The 20,997-nt window shown below is 43.4% G+C and overlaps 1 protein-coding gene across 1 annotated transcript in view; it reads right to left on the reverse strand.

The window, feature by feature from the left end:
* Positions 1–20,548, reverse strand: part of LOC112225384 (filamin A-interacting protein 1-like) — a 42,780-nt gene extending 22,232 nt beyond the window's left edge. The window contains exons 1-3 of the mRNA XM_024389315.1: positions 20,220–20,548; positions 762–971; positions 99–284 (exon numbers count right to left, since the gene is read on the reverse strand). Of these exons, the coding sequence (XP_024245083.1) occupies positions 99–284; positions 762–932 (357 nt within the window). The 5' untranslated portion in view covers positions 933–971; positions 20,220–20,548. The remainder of the gene's footprint in view (positions 1–98; positions 285–761; positions 972–20,219) is intronic.
* Between the last annotated feature and the right edge of the window lie 449 nt (positions 20,549–20,997).

Raw genomic sequence — 20,997 nt, forward strand, 5'->3', positions numbered from 1 at the left:
ACTTCAAAACCCATGCCTTAAAGCCTATACAAGCCAATGTGTGACTGGTGGTTTTAACAGTGGCTGTGTTTTCAATCTTAGCGTTAATCTCCTGATACCTCAGCCATGGGTTTCTCGTAGACATCCTGCTGTGGGGCCACCTGGGCCTCAGAAGCCTGGGCCTGGAGTGAGTCTCTCTGCAAGGCCCGGAGCACTTCTACTGGGGTGAGAAAGCCATACTGGGCCTCCAACAGAGCCAAATCCATCTTCTCTGCTTTCAGGAACGTGATCACCTCGTCTCTGGCCTGGTGGGATGGACAGATGTAATAAAAAAGGAGGGATGCAGAATGATAGAGATGAAAAAGAGATTGCACTCCCAAGTCTTTCTTATGCAGCTGCGGTTTAGGCTGTGTGTGTGTCACGTTCTGTGAGGCATGTCTAGGAGTGTTTTACTCATGGTTTTAGTTAGTCACAATAGGCTCTTTTATTAGAGTCTGATTCATTCTGTTTCCTCTACAGCTCATCTACAGCTGGTCTCAACTCAGTTCGGAGCAATTCTCCCATTGACGATGTCAATGTGCGATGTGACACTCGCATTTATGCTTAAAAGGATTTGGCCCTATTGTGGTTTGGCCAAGTCTGAGCTATGGGTTACTAGCCCACATACTCCCATCCTGATCTTGTTAGCTTATAGAGCACAGCGGTCATGATTGTGGATGAAACATCTACTGTAAACCTAGATCCAGAAATACTAGAACACAACTGTTCTGTCCTGTCCTCACCTGTAGCTCTCCCTCCATTATACTGAGGAGGAACACAAGGTCATCCCTGGACAGGTCTTTCCCCCTCTCTCCCCCCTTTCCTCCACCCATGCTGTCCCTCAGGACGGTGCCCTTGAGGGGGTCGAGGTGGGCCACGGAGTTCTGTGAACCATTGCTGTTCCAGGCAGCCATGTTGGGGCTGTTGCTACGGGAACGTATCTGTGGATCCACCTGGGAAGAAGAGTGAGGGAGAGATTTATGGACAGGTAGTACAAGAGTGGGGAAGGAGAATAGGGAGGCAGTAAAGGGAGGTTAGTGCAGTGACAATAGATGGTGATATAATTTGAAGCTGAGCACTCAAGTAAGCCTATTTCTTGTTTGAATCAATGAACGAGTGCTTTGTGTGTATCAGTTAAATGTTTGATGACTCTATTACAACTAATGTAAAGTGTTAGGCACCTTGTCATAACCAGCCGCCCAGGGCTAAAAAAAATAGCTTAAGCATGTTTGCTTATGTTGCTTATGTCACACTTATGTCATCTCATAGTTTCTCTGTTAGCACATAATTGACTGGGAGGTCTGGCTGACGGCTTGGCAGGCATAAGGAGCGTGCCAGAGACCAAGGGCTTAATTACTGACCATATGAGGAGATGAACCGTGTGTTTGTGCTTCTATGTGTAGTGTGTATGTGTTCTCAACGCTGACTCCCAACAGGTTACAGCAACAGCAAACAATGCTGGTCCAACCGCAGATTATATTAAGTCGGATATCCAGGCCTAATAGTATCTCTGCAGATCCCAATCTATAAGAGAATAATTTGAATACCCAGCCAAAGCGTTAACTATATTCAGGATTTTAAAGGCTCACACACACACAGCTGTGTGTCCCAAACCTAGCCAGTAGGTGGGCGCATACACAGAAAGCACACGTATGCATTATGCACACATGATATGCCTGCTAACACACATGCATGTACACAAACACAAATTACACTAGAAACAGGACAAGTTTTTTTCAAAGTTCTACAACAGTGAGAGATGAGTCAGATGTTCCAACACAAGAATGGGGGAGTGAGGATTTAGGCAACAGCTGGATGTTGTCATCAAAACAGCCCATCTTTCTAAACAAGAGAAACAAACAGAATGGCTTATAGGAAAGGTGGATTATAGGTTATAGGAAAGGTGATTGTGCATGTGTGTGTGTGTGTGTGTGTGCGAGAGCTGTCTGCCTATCTGAGTTGTGATCCTCTCCGTATCAATTACTAAGACAGATGGTGCTATCTGGACAGAAAAGTCTAAATGGAATCTTTGGAACGTCCCAAGTCTGACATCACCACATTGAAATTGAAATGTAAAAGGTTTAGGGTTAGATAAGGGTTATGGTTAAGGTTAGAGTTAGGTAAGGGTTATGGTTAAGGTTAGGTAAGGGTTATGGTTAAGGTTAGGTAAGGGTAATGCTTAAAGTTAGGGTAAGGGTTAGGGTTATGGTTTATGGTAGGGACGTCCCAAGGATCTCGGATAGCAGAAGCTCAATCTGGACTCCCTTTCCTTTCTGGCATTCATCCCACCACTCGTTTACTGGGATGGAAGGAATGATAAAGTAACACAGAGGCCTTTTATGAGGTCCCATTCTTACAGCAAGTACTTCCAACCTACGACTCACAGCCACACAGGTATCATCTTGGACACACACAGCTGAGATCTACACACACACACACACACCACACATGCCTACATTGTGAGCAGACATATTTTGAGGTTTTGAGCTGAACACTTTTACAGGGTATGATGATATTATATTATGTCTTTAGTTTGGCTGATATTTTCTACTGACTTGATTTTTGTTTCCTTTGGACTAGATCATGCTCTCTTGCCCCGTCCATCCTGCTAGCCCACTACGTGCACTTCTCTGTTCTCTATGCCTATTGATGTCTGCATGCACACACAGCACTTAAGCTTGGCCTAAGTGCTTATCTGGACACACTCACAGATATGCACTCATGCTTATACACGTATGGACATAGGCTGAATCTCTGCAGACAAATGCAGACTAATTTGCGCATACACAACACACACCTAATTGTAAGTGCCCAGTTGAGGGCTTTCCCCTTGCAGACAGACTGGCAACGCCCATCGGCTCCTTGGTTTATTTTCTTAACCATGGGGAGCTACCCACGTCTCGCCTGTCTGCCCCGTCTCCACGGAAGGCCACCGGCTGCACCGGGATAAAAAATAATGAACACTTTGGAATGAAAACATGGTCACAAGTGTGTACACACACCCTTTCACCACCCACCCATTAAATAGCTCCTATATTTTACATGGTGATACACTCACACACACTTTCACCGCTCGCTTGCCCTCTTATTAAATATCGCCTCAAACCCAGATGCCATTTTACAGCTTGATTAATGTAAACATGACTTCAGTCTATGAATGCACATTTATTCACTGACATTCTGAGTCATGTTATGTAACCATTAACGCTGATAAACCATAGAGAGGATTAGTACATGTTTAATTAATAAACCATTAATAAATGTCTGAGAAAGTGCCTGACTTGTCCAACCTGTGTCTACCCATTCACTCCCAATAGCCCGATAATATCCACCTGTTGTAGGAGGCCTAGGTTCAGATTAAGGTTCCCTCCTACTCAGGTTAGGTGGCTAGGTGCCATGGTCATTAAGGTTATGTCCTACGGTGGTCACTTCTTAGGGAGGGTGACTGGGTAGTGGGTGATTCTCAAGAAACTGGCACTAGACAAAAAAACTTTGTGAGAAAAAAAGCAACACATTTTTCACCATAATTCCTCTTGAATCACTAAGATCTGTATTGATATCTTTCCTAATTATGTTTATTGATAAGGTATTATGCAATTTACACAACTACCAATGCAAAAATTCTCATTACCCCAAAAGTTTTCAAAGTACCAAAAAGTTATAAACAAATCAATTTATAATATTTTAACATCGCTCATTTAATGAAAAGGCCTCAGTTAAAAATAACACTGTAAACAAATATATTTTAAAGTAAACTATTAAAATGTTTTTGTAATTTCTCATTACCGCAACACACAACCTTTTCTGAATCTTGTTTTTTGTCAATTACTTGTGTATACAAGTACAGTCGTGGCCAAAAGATGAGAATGACACAAATATTAATTTTCACAAAGTCTGCTGCCTCAGTTTGAATGATGGCAATTTGCATACACTCCAGAATGTTATGAAGAGTGATCAGATTAATTTAACTTAATTGTAAAGTCCCTCTTTGCCATGCAAATGAACTGAATCCCCAAAAAACATTTCCACTGCATTTCAGCCCTGCGACAAAAGGACCAGCTGACATCATGTCAGTGATTCTCTTGTTAACACAGGTGTGAGTGTTGACGAGAACAAGGCTGGAGATCACTCTGTCATGCTGATTGAGTTTGAATAACAGACTGGAAGCTTCAAAAGGAGGGTGGTTCTTGGAATCATTGTTCTTCCTCTGTCAATCATGGTTACCTGCAAGGAAACACGTGCCGTCATCATTGCTTTGCACAAAAAAAGGGCTTTACAGGCAAGGATATTGCTGCCAGTAAGATTGCACCTAAATCAACCATTTATCGGATCATCAAGAACTTCCAGGAGAGCGGTTCAATTGTTGTGAAGAAGGCTTCAGGGCGCCCAAGAAAGTTGAGCAAGCACCAGGACCGTCTCCTAAAGTTGATTCAGCTGCGTGATCGGGGCACCACCAGTACAGAGCTTGCTCGGAATGGCAGCAGGTAGGTGTGAGTGCATCTGCACACACAGTGAGGCAAAGACTTTTGGAGGATGGCCTGGTGTCAAGAAGGGCAGCAAAGAAGCCACTTCTCTCCAGGAAAAACATTAGGGACAGACTGATATTCTGCAAAAGGTACAGGGATTGGACTGCTGAGGACTGGGGTAAAGTCATTTTCTCTGATGAATCCCCTTTCCGATTGTTTGGGGCATCTGGAAAAAAGCTTGTCCGGAGAAGACAAGGTGAGCGCTACCATCAGTCCTGTGTCATGCCAACAGTAAAGCATCCTGAGACCATTCATGTGTGGGGTTGCTTCTCAGCCAAGGGAGTGGGCTCACTCACAATTTTGCCTAACATAGCCATGAATAAAGAATGGTACCGACACATCCCCCGAGAGCAACTTCTCCCAACCATCCAGGAACAGTTTGGTGACAAAGTGGCTCGGGGAACAAAACATCAATATTTTGAGTCCATGGCCAGGAAACTCCCCAGACCTTAATCCCATTGAGAACTTGTGGTCAATCCTCAAGAGGCGGGTGGACAAACAAAAACCCACTAATTCTGACAAACCGCCAAGCATAGATTATGCAAGAATGGGCTGCCATCAGTCAGGATGTGGCCCAGAAGTGAATTGACAGCATGCCGGGGCGCATTGAAGACTTCATGTAATTGTCAATAAAAGCCTTTGACACTTATGAAATGCTTGTAATTGTCACGTTCGTCATAACGAGGAGACCAAGGCACAGTGTGATATGAATACATTCTTCTTTATTTAAACGAACAACACTTAACAAAACGAACGTGACACTATAACACGAGTGCTGACATGCAACTACACATAGACAATAACCCACAAAACCAAAATGGAAAATGGCAACCTAAATAGGATCCCCAATCAGAGGCAACGACAAACAGCTGTCTCTGATTGGGAACCAATTCAGGCCACCATAGACCTACATATACCTAGACATACTAAAACCCCATAGATATACAAAAACACCTCGACAATACAAAAACTAAACTAACCACCCTAGTCACACCCTGACCTAACCAAAATAATAAAGAAAACAAAGATAACTAAGGTCAGAGCATGACAGTAATTATACTTCAGTATTCCATAGTAACATCTGGCAAAATATCTAAAGACACTGATGCAGCAAACTTTGTGGAAATTAATATTTGTGTCATTCTCAAAACTTTGGTCCACAACTGTAATATGTACATATATTTGGATAAAGATTCAAAGGCACCCTATCAGGTTAATCTCAAATTACTTAAGTATACATTTCATTTTTCCTAATATTTCCTAAATGTCGGTGTATTGCGGTAATGATAATTAGTGTTGCATAGTTTGTCATTGAAAAACTACTGAGCTCTATTAGAGATTTAGTAACCCAATAAATCATCAAACAGTGTCATTGGTTAATCCCAAATGCCTTGCATGAAGGCACTAACAGACAGCTTGTGGTGGGCAGGGAGGCTCATATTCAATGTTATGACAATTCACGTTTCAAGTGTTGATAACGTTTCTTTATTTGATCATAATGCAATTTATTAAAATAGTAAAATGCTATTTTAGCATAAGTATAAGTACTGTAATTATGTATTAACATTGTTTTGTGTTAGGACATGGATATGTGTGGTTCTAATGTATTTTAGATGGTTTCTAAATTGAATGGAATCCTATGGGCAAATGGCATAACATGATATTCCTATAGAATATCTAAATATGTAGGATATGGACCAAAAACTTTCTTGGGATATCAAATGACAATATTGTTATATTCTAAAACAGGTACACATTTAAAAAATGGGGGATATCCTCCTTTACGTTCAGTGGTTGCTCCTTGCTGAAACACAAACTACAGATTGTGGTTTAAGTCAATTAAATGGGTTTTATACACCCATATTTCTTGACAATCTCTAATTTATAAAAAAAACAGATGTTTTACAAAATCTAAACAATAGGTGTAAGCAGTGCTAGTAAATATTTAAAGATACCAGCACAGCACACCCATTGACTATACATTAGTATTATCTTAGTATTATTACAGAAATTAAGCTTCTCATTACCAAAACGGACTTAAAAATAATGAGAAATTGTAACGCTTGTCGTCTGGGGAAGGAGAGGAGGACCAAGGTGCAGCGTGGGAAGTGTTCATATTTTACTAACGAACAGTCCTGTAAGGTGCAACACAACACTAAACAGAAAATAACCACCCACAAAACACAATGGAAAACAGGCTACCTAAATATGGTTCTCAATCAGGGACAACGATTGACAGCTGCCTCTGATTGAGAACCATACCAGGCCCAAACACAGAAATAGAAAATCATAGACAAACTAACATAGACAACCCACCCAACTCACGCCCTGATCATACTAAACAAAAGACAAAACAAAGGAACTAAGGTCAGAACGTGACAGTACCCCTCCCCCCCAAAGGTGCGGACTCCGGCCGCAAAACCTGAACCTACAGGGGAGGGTCTGGGTGGTTGTCTGTCCACGGTGGCGGCTCTGGCGCGGGACGTGGACCCCACTCCACCATAGTCTCCGCCTCCTTAACCGCCTCCGTGGCCTCTTAAGAGCGGCGACCCTTGCCGCCGACCTCGGACTGGGGACCCTAGCCACGGGTCCCGAATGGACAGGAGATTCCGGCAGCGCCGGACAGGCGGGAGACTCCGGCATCAACGGCATGATAGGCGGCTCTGGCAGCTCCTGGCTGACTGATGGCTCTGGCAGCTCCTGGCTGACTGATGGCTCTGGCAGCTCCTGGCTGACTGACGGCTCTGGCAGCTCAGGACAGACTGGCGGCTCTGGCAGCTCAGGACAGAATGGCGGCTCTGGCAGCTCAGGACAGACTGGCATCTCTGGCAGCTCAGGACAGACTGGCGGCTCTGGCAGCTCAGGACAGACGGGAGACTCTGGCAGCTCAGGACAGACGGGAGACTCTGGCAGCTCAGGACAGACGGGAGACTCTGGCAGCGCTGGGCAGGAGGAAGGCTCTGGCAGCGCTGGACAGGCGGAGAAGACGGAGAGACAGCCTGGTGCGGGGGGCTGCCACCGGAGGGCTGGTGCGTGGAGGTGGCACCGGATAGACCGGACCGTGAAGGCGCACTGGAGCTCTTGAGCACCGAGCCTGCCCAACCTTACCTGGTTGAATGCTCCCCGTAGCCAGGCCAGTGCGGCGAGGTGGAATAGCCCGCACTGGGCTGTGCTGGCGAACCGGGGACACCATGCATAAGGCTGGTGCCATGTACACCGGCCGGAGGAGACGCACTGGAGACCAGATGCGCTGAGCAGGCTTCATGGCACCTGGCTCGATGCCCATTCTAGCCTGGCCAATACGAGGCGCTGCAATGTACCGCACCGGGCTATGCACACGCACCGAGGACACCGTGCGCCTCACGGCATAACACGGTGCCTGCCCGGTCCCTCTCGCTCTCCGGTAAGCACGGGGAGTTGGCTCAGGTCTCCTACCTGACTTAGCCACACTCCCCATGTTCCCCCTCCCAATATATTTTTGGGGCTACCTCTCGGGCTTCCAACCGCGCCGCCGTGCTGCCTCATACCACCGCCTCTCAGCTTTCACTGCCTCCAGCTCAGCCTTGGGGCGGTGATATTCCCCAGGCCAAACACAGAAATAGAAAATCATAGACAAACTAACATAGACAACCCACCCAACTCACTCCCTGACCATACTAAACAAAAGACAAAACAAAGGATCTAAGGTCAGAACGTGACAGAAATGTGTGTTTCGTTAATGAGGCCTTAGCTCAATCTGCAAGTAATAGATGACAGCCATAATGTGTCAGCCAGCAAATCATTAAAGCCCATTCATGCCTCAATGTTGGTAAAGTAACGGTTCTCTAAGTTTTTCCCAATTTGAGCTTTTTCATCATTTTGGTAATGAGAAGGTCAAGTGTAGTAAAGAGGGTGTTTCAGAATAAGTTCCTCATTCTGAAGACATATAAGTGAAGAAATGAAAGGAACTAAGGAATACTCTTCCAGATGATGCATCATGGTTGACTTGAAAACTTGAAAAATTCAACTAGTATACAATTTTTATTATTTATAGACAAACTATAGCAACATATTTTGTGTTTTATTCAAATAAATTAGGTTTTTCTAAAGTAAAATGTTCTAAAATGATCTGAGAATTTAATCCGGACGCATTTCGGTAATGAGAATTTAAGGAGAACATTTTTTAAATTCAGTTGGAAATTTAGAATTTATTTCAAATAAGAAACTGTGCCATAAACTAGGTATGCGATGGCCAAGCGGCATAGGAGGTATACATGTGATATGAGTAATGTAAGATATGTAAAGATCATTAAGGTGCCATTATTTAGAGTGCATTGTATAACGTGACTAGTGATCCATTTATTTAAGTGGAAGTGATTGGGTCTCAATGTAGGCAGCAGCCTCTCTCATTTAGTGATTTCTGTTTAGCAGTCTGATGTCCTGATGGCCTGCTGAAGATACATCATGGTTTTCTAACTCAATTTGCTACTGCCATGATAAAACTGGTTTCATGAGAACTCCACAGGTTCCCTCTGGCAGTTTTCTGATCAACTCCTCGCGAAATGGAAAAAAACTATCATCACCACCCATTCTCTTCACCTCTCTTCTGTTAGAAAATGGCTCAGTTACGTCTTTCTCAGCAGGAGAGTTCATAACTTTTTTTCTCTCTCTCTTTCTGCTTCTATGGAGAGCTAGTAAATGTGCCAGACATATTGGAACAGATGTCCAGTAGGGCAGGGGTTCCCAAAATGTTTAACTTGGGCTCCCCTTCCAGGATTGGAGAAGAGGCTTTCTGTAAAACACTTATATTAGTGACACGAGTCCGAGTTACGTTTCAGACAGCGAACCATTACCACAGAGATCAAAGGCTCAAAGCAAATCTCAGCGCTGATTTATACGCCGTGGCCTACTGAGTCAGCTCTGATGGGAAAACAAAGTAAAAGGAATTAGCTGAACCGTCGTGACCCTTATGAAGTCATATGTTGATATGTAGGGGAGCTGTTTATGCCTATTAATGTGGTTTAATATTCTGATCCCGGGTCGTCTCAGGTTGAATCTCTAATACTCTATGCACATTCACTCAAGTTAGCTGACATCAAGTTAGGATTCTGCGGCCCTCAGAGAAGCAGGGTTTTATGGAATCTTGGGGGTGAGGCAGTTTTCACAGATATGACGTTTTATTGTATCCTGTTCATGGTATGGCACCAGAGGAAAAAGTCATGCACAATGAAGTGAGAAAAAAAACATGTCCACAATCCAGGAAATGTCTATGGTGAACAGTGTGAACCTTCTCCTACCTTTGAAACTGTACGAGAGAAAATCACAATTCATAGGACTTAACAAGCTGGCTGCCATTGTGATGAGTCACCTTGCACAAGAGGTTTGATTTGTAGGTTTTACTAGTCTAATACTGTAATATTGATCATTTGATACAATGGTTAGAGATTCTAAAGGCTTTTTACCGCTTATGAATCAGTTATATGTGTAGTTTGTCTCTCTCTGTTTCTTGTCTTTGGAGAGTTCCCACTTCTGGCCTCTGGAGTTTCACACATGCATGGTTAGTGCTTCATTCTCCCACACTAATATAACTGATGCATATGAAATGTCCCTTATTTATAGTTATTATTTTGGCTAAACTGCCCTGTCAGAGGGTAATATATCTCTATATGATTCCCAATAATTTTACTGGTTATTTTCTTGGCTGGATGAAGTCTCTTGGCTTTAAACATACTTAAAATCACTCTTTCCGACTGTAGACCTCTCTTTTTCCAAGTAGAGTATGCCTGTCAATCACAACGGCGTAACATGGACTCAAGTGTGGAAAGCAAAGCAGAGTCCATTTGGATGTCAGTCTGATGTAATGAAATGTGGAGTGAGGATATAAGATGGTGTGTGAGTCCTCTCCTGCAAAATTAAGATTGTACTAAATTCTCTTGACGGAAGGTCAATCTCTGGATAGGGGGAAGCATTTGAAATTACACTGGTGTGTCTTTTTGCCTGTGTGTTTGCACGCTCACATGTGAGACTGATGTGTATTTCTGTGGGATGGATACAGTATGCTTGCAAGGTAGAGAGAGGTTTGCAGTTTACGCATATCACATTCACGTACGCACACACACACCTGTGTTTGCCATCCATCCACAGCCATCAGATCCTACATTCTTCTGGCATTGCTTCAGAGTGCTACAGAGATGATTGATAGAGAGAGGATGGAGTGATCCTAAACATCAGACACACACTACCTGTCAGGGTGAGAGAGGGAAAGTTTAAAGATGCGCTTTGGCCCTCAAAGACACATGGATCTCACATGCAACCGTTCTGACATCACAGGTCGATGGTTTTATGACTCTGTACCCCTGCATTGTGAAAAACCCAAAGCTTCTTATTCTGGATGTTACCACGAGAGAGTGGAAGAGAACCAGCTGGGAAATGACAGTCCACACACACACACATACACACACACACACACACATTATTTTTTATTTAAGTAAGACATATTGGCAGTTACACAACACACACACTCACGTGCACAGGAAGGGGTGAGGAGAGAATGTTATGTTCTTGTCCCAGTGGATGTTAACCTCTGTCTTTGTTTAGAGAACATTGTGTCAAGTACAGTACAGTCACCCAGGGTTGATGGATATAAAGCCTTTAATGGGACGTCAGCTTCATGCCTTTTATCTTCGGCCCTTTAAAAGAAAAATGTAATTATTGATAATGATAGTTGTCAAATAGCTGGAGTATTTTATCTGTAAGTTCCGTTTTAATTTCTCCATCACTGTCTGGGCTATGAGGTTATGTACATGAGGAACTAGACTGGCCAGTAAGTTGTTGCTGTGTTTATATGCAGACTGTTTCTCTCCGATCCTAATGGAAAACTTTCTATACTATAATACTGTAAACCCCCAGAGTGCACTGTGGTCTTGTGTGACATGCTTGTGGCTTTGGATCAGGAAATGTAGACATTAGCGAATCGCTCCCCGGGGCAAGCACACACACACTACCACACTGGAGAGAAAGGGTCAAATTTAACAGCACTTTAGAATTATATGTGCTGGCTTAGTGGCCCTGAATTGTGCTCACTCTGCTGCCAAAATAAATGTCAATACTCTAAACTCACAAGAGTCTTATTCAGTTTAATACATTGAAGTGTTTTGACACTTGCTTGAATAAAAAGGCTTGGTTATTCATTACCACCTCTCTGCTTAGCATGTGAAAGCTGAAATGTGTTGGTCAATCCAATAGGGGGCAGTATTTAGCCAAATATTCTGCCGTGGTGACACCAGTGACTAGATAACTCTATCACCACAGATCTAAATAGACCATAGGCTAGTGGTTGATCCATGTCAGAGTTTGCAACCTGCGCTCCCTGCCCTTTCCTGAAACTGCTTCATTTCCTAACCCCCCATAAAATGTATTACTGCCTTTAAACCAAAGGAAAACAATCAACAAATGTGTTACCCCTTTCTACGGAAAGGAGGACGGAAATGTTCCTTGACCTCATTCTATGAGCAGAACATCTCCCCAGACGCGTTTCATCAATCTGACTTCTCCCACCGACTCAGACCCTAAAGTGGTCGTTGACTTTGTGCTTGTAGGAGGCTAAATTTACTATTGATTTAACAATAACACATCTTCAATAGTGGCTTTAGGAGGAAGAAACTGCAGGCCTCAACATCACCAATATATCCTTGGACTGCAAAATAGGCGGTTGCTACTTGACCTGGGATGAAGTATAGATTTTTGTACCACTTCAAGTTGATTAAAAAGTCGGCTAGAATTTCTGAAACACAGAAACATGTTATTTTGCTGACCCAAAAGGTCAAAATGAACATCAACCATAATGAAAGAAAAGATGAGAAACACAGTCTGGTCAAAATGGGCCTGAGGGGATATCATATTGGTCAGTTTTAGCCTTCATAACTATCCCTGTACTAAGCTACTGACACACTAGTATCCAGGGGCGCAACTTTAGTTTTAGAAGTGGGGGGGAATAACTTTTTGTTTTTTAATCCAGTGGGATAAACACTCCAAACAGCCTACCCGACCGCTTGGAGGCGTTCGAATGGTCCTAAAGCACACTGTTGCCTCGTTTTGTATCACATTCCAATGATAAAACTGGGGGAGACAAAAATGCTATTTCAGAATGTGTGTTGGGGGGGCATGTCCCCCCTGTCCCCAGTGAAAGTTGCGCCCCTGCTAGTATCCAAGTAAGCCAGGAGAGTGGAAGACGGAATTGTGTTGATGATATGGATATTGGATACTGAATATTGGATATTGCTGTCGGACTCTTTTTTGAATGGAGACCTCGGAAGTGTACTGTAACATCATAACATTTTGTATCTCCCTATGTTATGGTGTGAAACAGTTTTCATGGGCACACATATCCAAAATAATGTATGGATTGCAAAAGCGTATGCTTCTAAATGAAAGAGTAACTTTAACAAGATGAATCAAGCAAAATGTATACTGTCATTAACAGAGTTCTTCAATAATGATGCATTATAGTTGTTTGATACGCATTTGATGTTTAACTGTTTAGTTAAGTGGGGAAATTATCACACAACATCAGCTGATTCAGGAAATAACTTTTTGAATGACAGTCAATAGATGAAAAGCTGGTGTGATACTGCACGTGACAGAACAACTGCCAAAGTACGGGAATTAATGTTGATCTGGACAATTGACAAAACATTTTGGTGTCTATGTTGTCACAGCAGTCAAGATAATTAGCCTATGTTGTGGACAACATTATGTCAAGATTCCTGAGGTAAGATTACAGTCTGTGGATGTTTTCACTGTTTGTTTTCAGAGTTCAAATGGACCAACCAGGAACCTGAAAATAGCTTGTTCGTTTTTGAATAGAAATAGAAAAATAAAAAGTGGGTTGGTTTTAATTTTTGCATATAAAACCAAAAACAACTGCTTAATATTTAGATTTTCACATGGGGTGGGGTTCAATTTGAAATGCCTGTCATTGGTTAAGTGCACAGCCTACACTTCCTATCCGTTCAAAGTAGGAGTTCACCCTTCTAACGCCATTCCATGAATCTATGAATCGATTATCAATTAATTAATCTATTAATAGCTCCCCATATTGTGCCACACTGCCAAGATAAAGTAAGATTTCGTGTGAATTGACTTAGTAATGAACTGCGGTTACTGTAAATGGTTAGCTGACTGATATATCCTAGCTACCTAACTAACCATGGGTAATCTTATTCAATGCTGCCATACAGCCAAAACAACAGTTTTCATTTCTAGACTAGAGATATGCTGCTAGCTATAGTTAGTCAGTGGTTGCACATCTAACTAGCTGGAATAAAGCAAGGGTGTGAATAGTAGATGTGTAAATATATCCTTTCATTGTTTACAGAAGGTCTTCAACTACTCAGAACTGTCTGATCAGCCTGATAGGGTGCTGTGGGTGTGTCCAGTTTACACCTGTGCAAATCCATGTGTGTATAGAAATGGAATGAAACATCCAACCACCGCCTCGAGGGTTGTGGGGTCCTGTCCAGAAGCAACCCCTAGCCCCTGCCCCTAGACACTTGTGGAGGTCTGAGAGGATTGGACAGGTGTAAACAATACCACCAAACTTCCACCAAGCCTTTTCGGTGGGGAAGGTGGAGCTCTCACCATGTCACCATCCATCAATCCCTCGCAGATCTCCACAAGTGTCTAGACTCTAGGCAGTAGGGGCTAGGGGTTGTTTCTGGACAGCCATGGGTATTATGGTAGTGCAGTCAGTCAGTCAGTCTGGCACTGTCTAAAAATGTTAAAGGGTCAGTGCAGTTAAAAACTTGATTTCCTGTTTTTTTTTAAATATATTTCCACACACACACTATGAGATAGGGCCGGGATGATATCAGTGTTTTTTCCATGGCCAAAATGAAAACACAAAGCAGACCAAACTCTTTGGTCCTTTAAAAACCTGCTGTATGTAAAATATTGTGTGCTATATCTAAATGTGACCCTGGATGACAACATAATGATGTTTGTTTCCAACATTAGGGCTGTTTTCCTAAAGAAGTTAAATCTGCTAAGTGTTTTGTTTCAGCCTGTTCAGATGTGATGGAACTTTTTGTCCATATCATGACGTCACACAATGTGACCTGATTATAATAGACCAATGACTGTTCGTCTGGGTAAGGGGGTGAGCTCCAGACAAATACTTGCTTCCTCTGTCCTTGAGAGAATCTCAATTGCATTTCCTTGATACGTCGCATCCTCTCTTCTCGTCTCCTTCCCCACTCACCTTCTTATCCAATGGGGTTTGAGAAGGAGGCGAGGGGGGAGGACGTGAGGAATCAAGGAAATGCAATTGAGATTATCCCCTTGTTTCCCACATTCCTCACCTCCCTCTCAAAGCACATTGGGGGAGAGGAGTAAAGCCAAGTCACATAATTAGTTAAATAAAGTCCACCTGTGTGCAATCTAAGTGTCACATGATCTGTCACATGATCGCAGTATATATACATTGGTTCTGAAAGGCCCCAGAGTCTGCAACACCACTAAGCAAGGGGCACCACCAAGCAAGTGGCACCATGAAGTCCAAGGAGCTCTCCAAACAGTTCAGGGACAAAGTTGTGGAAAAGTACAGAGGTTGGGTTATAAAAAAATATCCAAAACTTTGAACATCCCACGGAGCACCATTAAATTCATTATTTAAACAACAAACTTGCCAATTGAGAGCCACCCATCAAAACTCACAAACCAGGCGAGGAGGGCATTAATCAGAGAGGCAACAAAGAGACCAAGATAACCGGATATTGGATATTGGAGTATCTGTCCATAAGACCACTTTAAGCCGTACACGCCACAGAGCTGGGTTTAACGGAAAAGTGGCCAGAAAAAAGCCATTGCTTAAAGAAAAAAATAAGCAAACACGTTTGGTGTTCGCCAAAAGGCATGTGGGAGACTCCCCAAACATATGGAAGAAGATACTTTGGTCAGATGAGACTAAAATTGAGCTTTTTGGCCATCAAGGAAAACGCTGTCTGGCACAATCATCACCCCGAAAAAACCATCCCCCATGATGATGCCCATGGTGGTGGCATCATCATGCTGTGGGGATGTTTTTCATCTGCACTGACTGGGAAACTGGTCAGAATTGAAGGAATGATGTATGGTGCTAATTACAGGGAAATTCTTGAGGGAAAACTGTTTCAGTCTTCCAGAGATTTGAGACTGGGACGGAGGTTCACCTTCCAGCAGGACAATGATTCTAAGCATACTGCTAAAACAACACTTGAGTGGTTTAATGGGAAACATTTAAATGTCTTGGAATGGCCTAGTCAAAGCCCAGATCTCAATCCGATTGGGGGGGTGAATAGTCATGCACACTCAAGTTTTCTGTTTTTTCTCTTATTTCTTGTTTGTTTCACACAAAAAATATTTTGCATCTTCAAACTTGTAGGTATGTTGTGAAAATCAAATGAAACAACCCCCCAAAAAAATCTATTTTAATTCCAGGTTGTAAGGCAACAAAATAGTAAAAATGCCAGGGGGATGAATACTTTCGCAATCCACTGTATCTCAAGGCCATCAGACTGTTAAACAGCCATCACTAACACAGAGAGGCTGCTGCCTACATACAGACTTCAAGCCATTGGCCACTTTTATAAATTGATCAATAGTCACTTTAATAATGCCACTTTAATAATGTTTACATATCTTGCATTACTCATCTCATATGTATATAGTGTATTTTATATTGTCTATGCCGCTCTGTTAGATATTGCTGCACTGTCTGAACTAGAAGCATTTCGCTACACTCACAATAACATCTGCTAACCATGTGTATGTGACCAATAAAATGTGATTTGATTTGATCTTGAATCGTATTGCAATGTCTGCATATGATTCCAAATCTGCCAGCTGAGAAACGCATTTTCTCATTCCGCTAAGGAATAATTTCTTAATTTGATCCTTGTTGGCTTTTGTAGGTATGGGTGTCATGGCAACTAGCTCAACAAATGCTAGCCTCAATGACCTAAATGGAGAGAGATTTTCCAGGTGACAAGTGAAGCGCTGGCAAGAGACAGTCGTCACAAGTTAATCATTTAAGAGCTTAAACTGTACATTATGTCACATGTACAGTTGAGGCCATCTTTTTATCACTAAATTGAGTCGTGAAATGTAGTTTTTGTACTCTTGAATATGTTACAATGTATGAGATCTACTTTTTTTGCCTGGCCGGTTTAAACCGTTACGGGAAAAGTGGCGGAAATATGTCCAGGTTGGCATGTCCCGGTTGGCATGTCCCGGTTAGCATGTCCAGGTTGGCATGTCATGTCCAGGTTGGCATGTCCCGGTTGGCATGTCCAGGTTGGCATGTCCAGGTTGGCATGTCCCGGTTGGCATGTCCCGGTTGGCATGTCCAGGTTGGCATGTCCCGGTTGGCATGTCCCGGTTGGCATGTCCAGGTTGGCATGTCCAGGTTGGCATGTCCCGGTTGGCATGTCCCGGTTGGCATGTCCAGGTTGGCATGTCCAGGTTGGCGTGTCCAGGTTGGCATGTCCCGGTTGGCATGTCCAGGTTGGCATGTCCAGGTTGGCATGTCCAGGTAGGCATGTCCATGTTGGCATGTCCAAGCATTGAAGATGACACGCCAACTTGCGCGAGTCCACTCCCTCCATATCAGACACCCCGGTCCCTGCTCCTCTCGTGTCCCTCCTCCACCTGCCTGTGCTGAAACAACAAGTAGAGCGCCTCTCCTGAGTCACACGAGCAGGTCCCCATTGAAGTAAAAAAAATATAAAGTGTATTTCGACTATCCGCATATCCCCAAAAATGCATGATATTATTTGAATAGTGAAGTCATTTCAAATGCCCATTCCTAATTAGGGGTAACTTACCTCATCCACTACCAATGGATGTTGAACTTCTGCATACACTATATATCTCAAGTAAGGATTCAGTAAGTGAGGATACGATCTTGAGTGATTAAAAGTGAGATTAACCGTGTTGAAGCAGCACACAAGCACAAACAAACAAACAAACACACGGGTTGATGCTATCCTGCAGGGCTGAGTGGTATCTTTAATCAGACTAATAGAGTTAGCCCTGTTAGTGATAAAGAGCTTTTCTCAGGGCACTTAGAGCTATCTGCCCCGCAGTGATAATCACCAAGAGTGTGTGTGTGTGTGTGTGTGTGTGTGTGTGTGTGTGTGTGTGTGTGTGTGTGTGTGTGTGTGTGTGTGTGTGTGTGTGTGTGTGTGTGTGTGTGTGTGTGTGTTTGTATTTTGAAAAGAGTCTACCTGGTTTTTATACGGTACTCAAAACCATTCCATGATTTTATCGTACATTTGCAACAGCAACAGGTTATGTTGTACTACAGAGACTATTTCAGTGGGTGTGTGTCAGTGACAACATGGTGCCTGTCTGAGGCAGAATCAGCTCTATCCGGAAACCAGTCAATTGATCTCCAAAACCAATCACCTCTAGATTCCCATTAAAACCAGTCATCTCCATTGATCTCAATTAAAACCAGACAGTCACCTCAATTTATTTTAGTATTGGTCCACTCTAAGGCCATTCACTTCCATTGATCCCTGTGTCTCTCTCCTGTGAACTCATTCACCCATAAGCCTTATCTGTGTCCAGAGCAGTTTCTAACCATCTGGACTGGATGAGGGGTCAGGGGTTAGGGGTCAGAAAAATAATGCATAATGTGGCAAAATTTCACCCCCCTCTGACCTTTCACCTTTTCAGGCTGTGGGCCTGCTCAGATGGAGCAAGACCAGGAGTGTGTGTGTGCGTGTTTGGTAGGACTGGCTGACCCAGATGTGGTGTGTGTGTGGCGTACTCGTGATGTGTGTGTAGCAGGACTGGCCCAGATGTAGTGTGCGTGTGGTATATACGGTGTGTGTGTAGCCGAACGGACCCAAAATGGCAGTGACTTTTAGGAGTGACCTCTGTGTGATGCATCATGGTGGGTATTTTTACTTTTCACACGTCACACATGTATAAATCAGGGATTAATGTGCAAGTATTTTGACAAGAACAGGACAGGACAGTACATAACAATACAGTACATAACAATACATAACAATACAATACATAACACAGCCTAGCCTAGCAGTGTTCCGACACATAAACACTTTCAATCACCAAAACACGTTTTCTTTTTTGTGCTGTTATGTCGGCCTACATGTGAATGTGTTTAGCATCTTTCCTTACTTTCTAGGCTACAGTAGTTGTGTGTCACGCCCTGACCATAGAGAGCTTTTTATTCTCTATGTTGGTTAGGTCGGGGTGTGACTAGGGTGGGTCTTCTAGGTGATTTATATTTCTATGTTGGCCTGGTATGGTTCCCAGTCAGAGGCAGCTGATTGTCATTGTCTCGGATTGGGGATCATATTTAGGCAGCCATTTCCCCATTGTGCTTGGTGGGATGTTGTCTATGGATAGTTGCCTGTTAGCACTATTGTTAGCGGCACGGTTCGTTTTTGAGATTTATTGTTTTGGTTTTGCTGAGAGTTTCACTTAGAAATAAAAAGATGTGGAACCCAGATCACGCTGCGCTTTGGTCCAGTTATTATAACGATTGTGACATTGTGTAGGGTACTGCATGTATTTGATCATTGATAGCATTCTTGGCTTAAATGTGATTAGCATTAGCCTTTCCTCCCAGCGGTCCAGCTGCTCTGAGGGGGTTTCATGCTAGTATTAGCATAGTGTGTTCTTGTTCTAGCATTAGAACATTATATTAATAGATCTCTTTTCCTAGAGTCACCTCCAGGGAAATGTGATCCATCTGCTGTTCCATGGGGGGAAACCATATCCCTTGTACCCGATGCCCTCAGTAACCCTGTGCCCATACTACACACGCACGCCTGGCACACACCATATACACACACATACTTAAACTTGTATTAGAGACCCCCCACCTCACTGTTATAGTCGTTGTTCACTCAATGTAAACCCGGTCCCTGCATAATCCTAAAATCAGTCAGACACTTGCTGAATCAACTCCACACACACACACACACACAGCTTGACAGTGGTATTTTTTCATTTGATTTAACTAGGCAAGTCAGTTAAGAACAAATTCTTATTTACAATGACGGTCTACCCCAGCCAAACCCTAACCCGGACAATGCTAGGCCTATTGTGCGCCGCCCTATGGGACTCCCAATCATTGCCAGTTGTGATACAGCCTGGAATCAAACCAGTGTCTGTAGTGATGCCTCTACCACTGAGATGCACTGCCTTAGACCGCAGTGCCACTCAGGAGCAAAATACTCTGGAGTATTTGTGGTCATTCATTGCTCAGCATTAGTCATACAGTGCTTGACACATCATTATACTACATATTAATGAGCGATTGATGTAGTCAACCAGGAACTGGTGTTTGGTGATTAGGTCACTGTTTCCCAGCACCAGACTGTACAGAAGAGAGGGCGTTGTTTCAGTCTCACACAGTGAGTCACACACTCAGATCCTCACGCATCTACAGTGTAGATGGAGTATGAAGTGAGTCAAACGTAAGAAGCAGAGAAACTCAATCTTAGAATTTAGAATAGAACAGCAGCTAAAACTGGCTCATCCAAACCAGTCCAAAGCAACCACAGAACTAGAATTAGTTGTTATTTCTATGAGTGCAACTCCCAGTTTACAAAGCCAATGTTTATGCAGCCAGACAGGTTAACAGACAGACAGATAGGCAGGCAGGCAGGCAGGCAAATGTACCTGCAGGACTGATGGAGCAGACAAGTGATTGTGTCCGGCTGTGCTGCTCCGTCTGAGTCTGGTACTCCTTCCCCTGATCTGTCATCCAATAAAGTCCTCCCCTACTCTTCTTCTTCTTATGCTCTCCTCTTGTCCCCTGTTTGTCTATTCCTTGATACGCTTTTCTCTCTCTTCCCTATTTCCCCCACTTTTGTGTCCTTACATTTTCTCCAAGTGGTCCAGATAGAAGGAAAGAGAAGGGGATGTGTGTGTGTGAGAGAGAGTGTGTGGTTTGATCCTTAAGGAAGGGATGGAGTGGGGCTTAGAGTGGAGGATGGACGGATGGAGAGAGGGAGCGATTGCCCTGACAGATGACTGTAAAGTATAGAGTGAAGGGGTGGGGCCAGGGAGTAGTGGTTGGATCAGACCTACCATGCAGAAATGAGTCGGTGCTAATTAAATGTAACATGCACCCTCTCTCACACGAGACACACACACACACACACTTTCCTGCTACAACCCCCTGTGCCTAAACACACTAACCTCCTAACCTCTTTCCCCTGGACAGATGGTCATGACTGAAAAGTGTCAGAGCATGAAAAAGAGAGGGACAGATCAAGATAGAAAAGGGAGAGATGGAGAGAGATCGGTGAGATGAGAACAGAGAGGGTGATCAAGATGGAGAACAACGGGAAAGGAGATGGCTGATAACCATGCATGCACAGAGACACACTCTGGTTGGTTGGCGTTGTGTTGTGTGCAGTTTGTCATTGAGGTATATTGAGCGGCTAATGTACGT

The sequence above is a fragment of the Oncorhynchus tshawytscha genome, linkage group LG26 (assembly GCF_018296145.1).
Source record: "Oncorhynchus tshawytscha isolate Ot180627B linkage group LG26, Otsh_v2.0, whole genome shotgun sequence".
In the NCBI taxonomy this organism is placed as follows: Eukaryota; Metazoa; Chordata; class Actinopteri; order Salmoniformes; family Salmonidae; genus Oncorhynchus; species Oncorhynchus tshawytscha.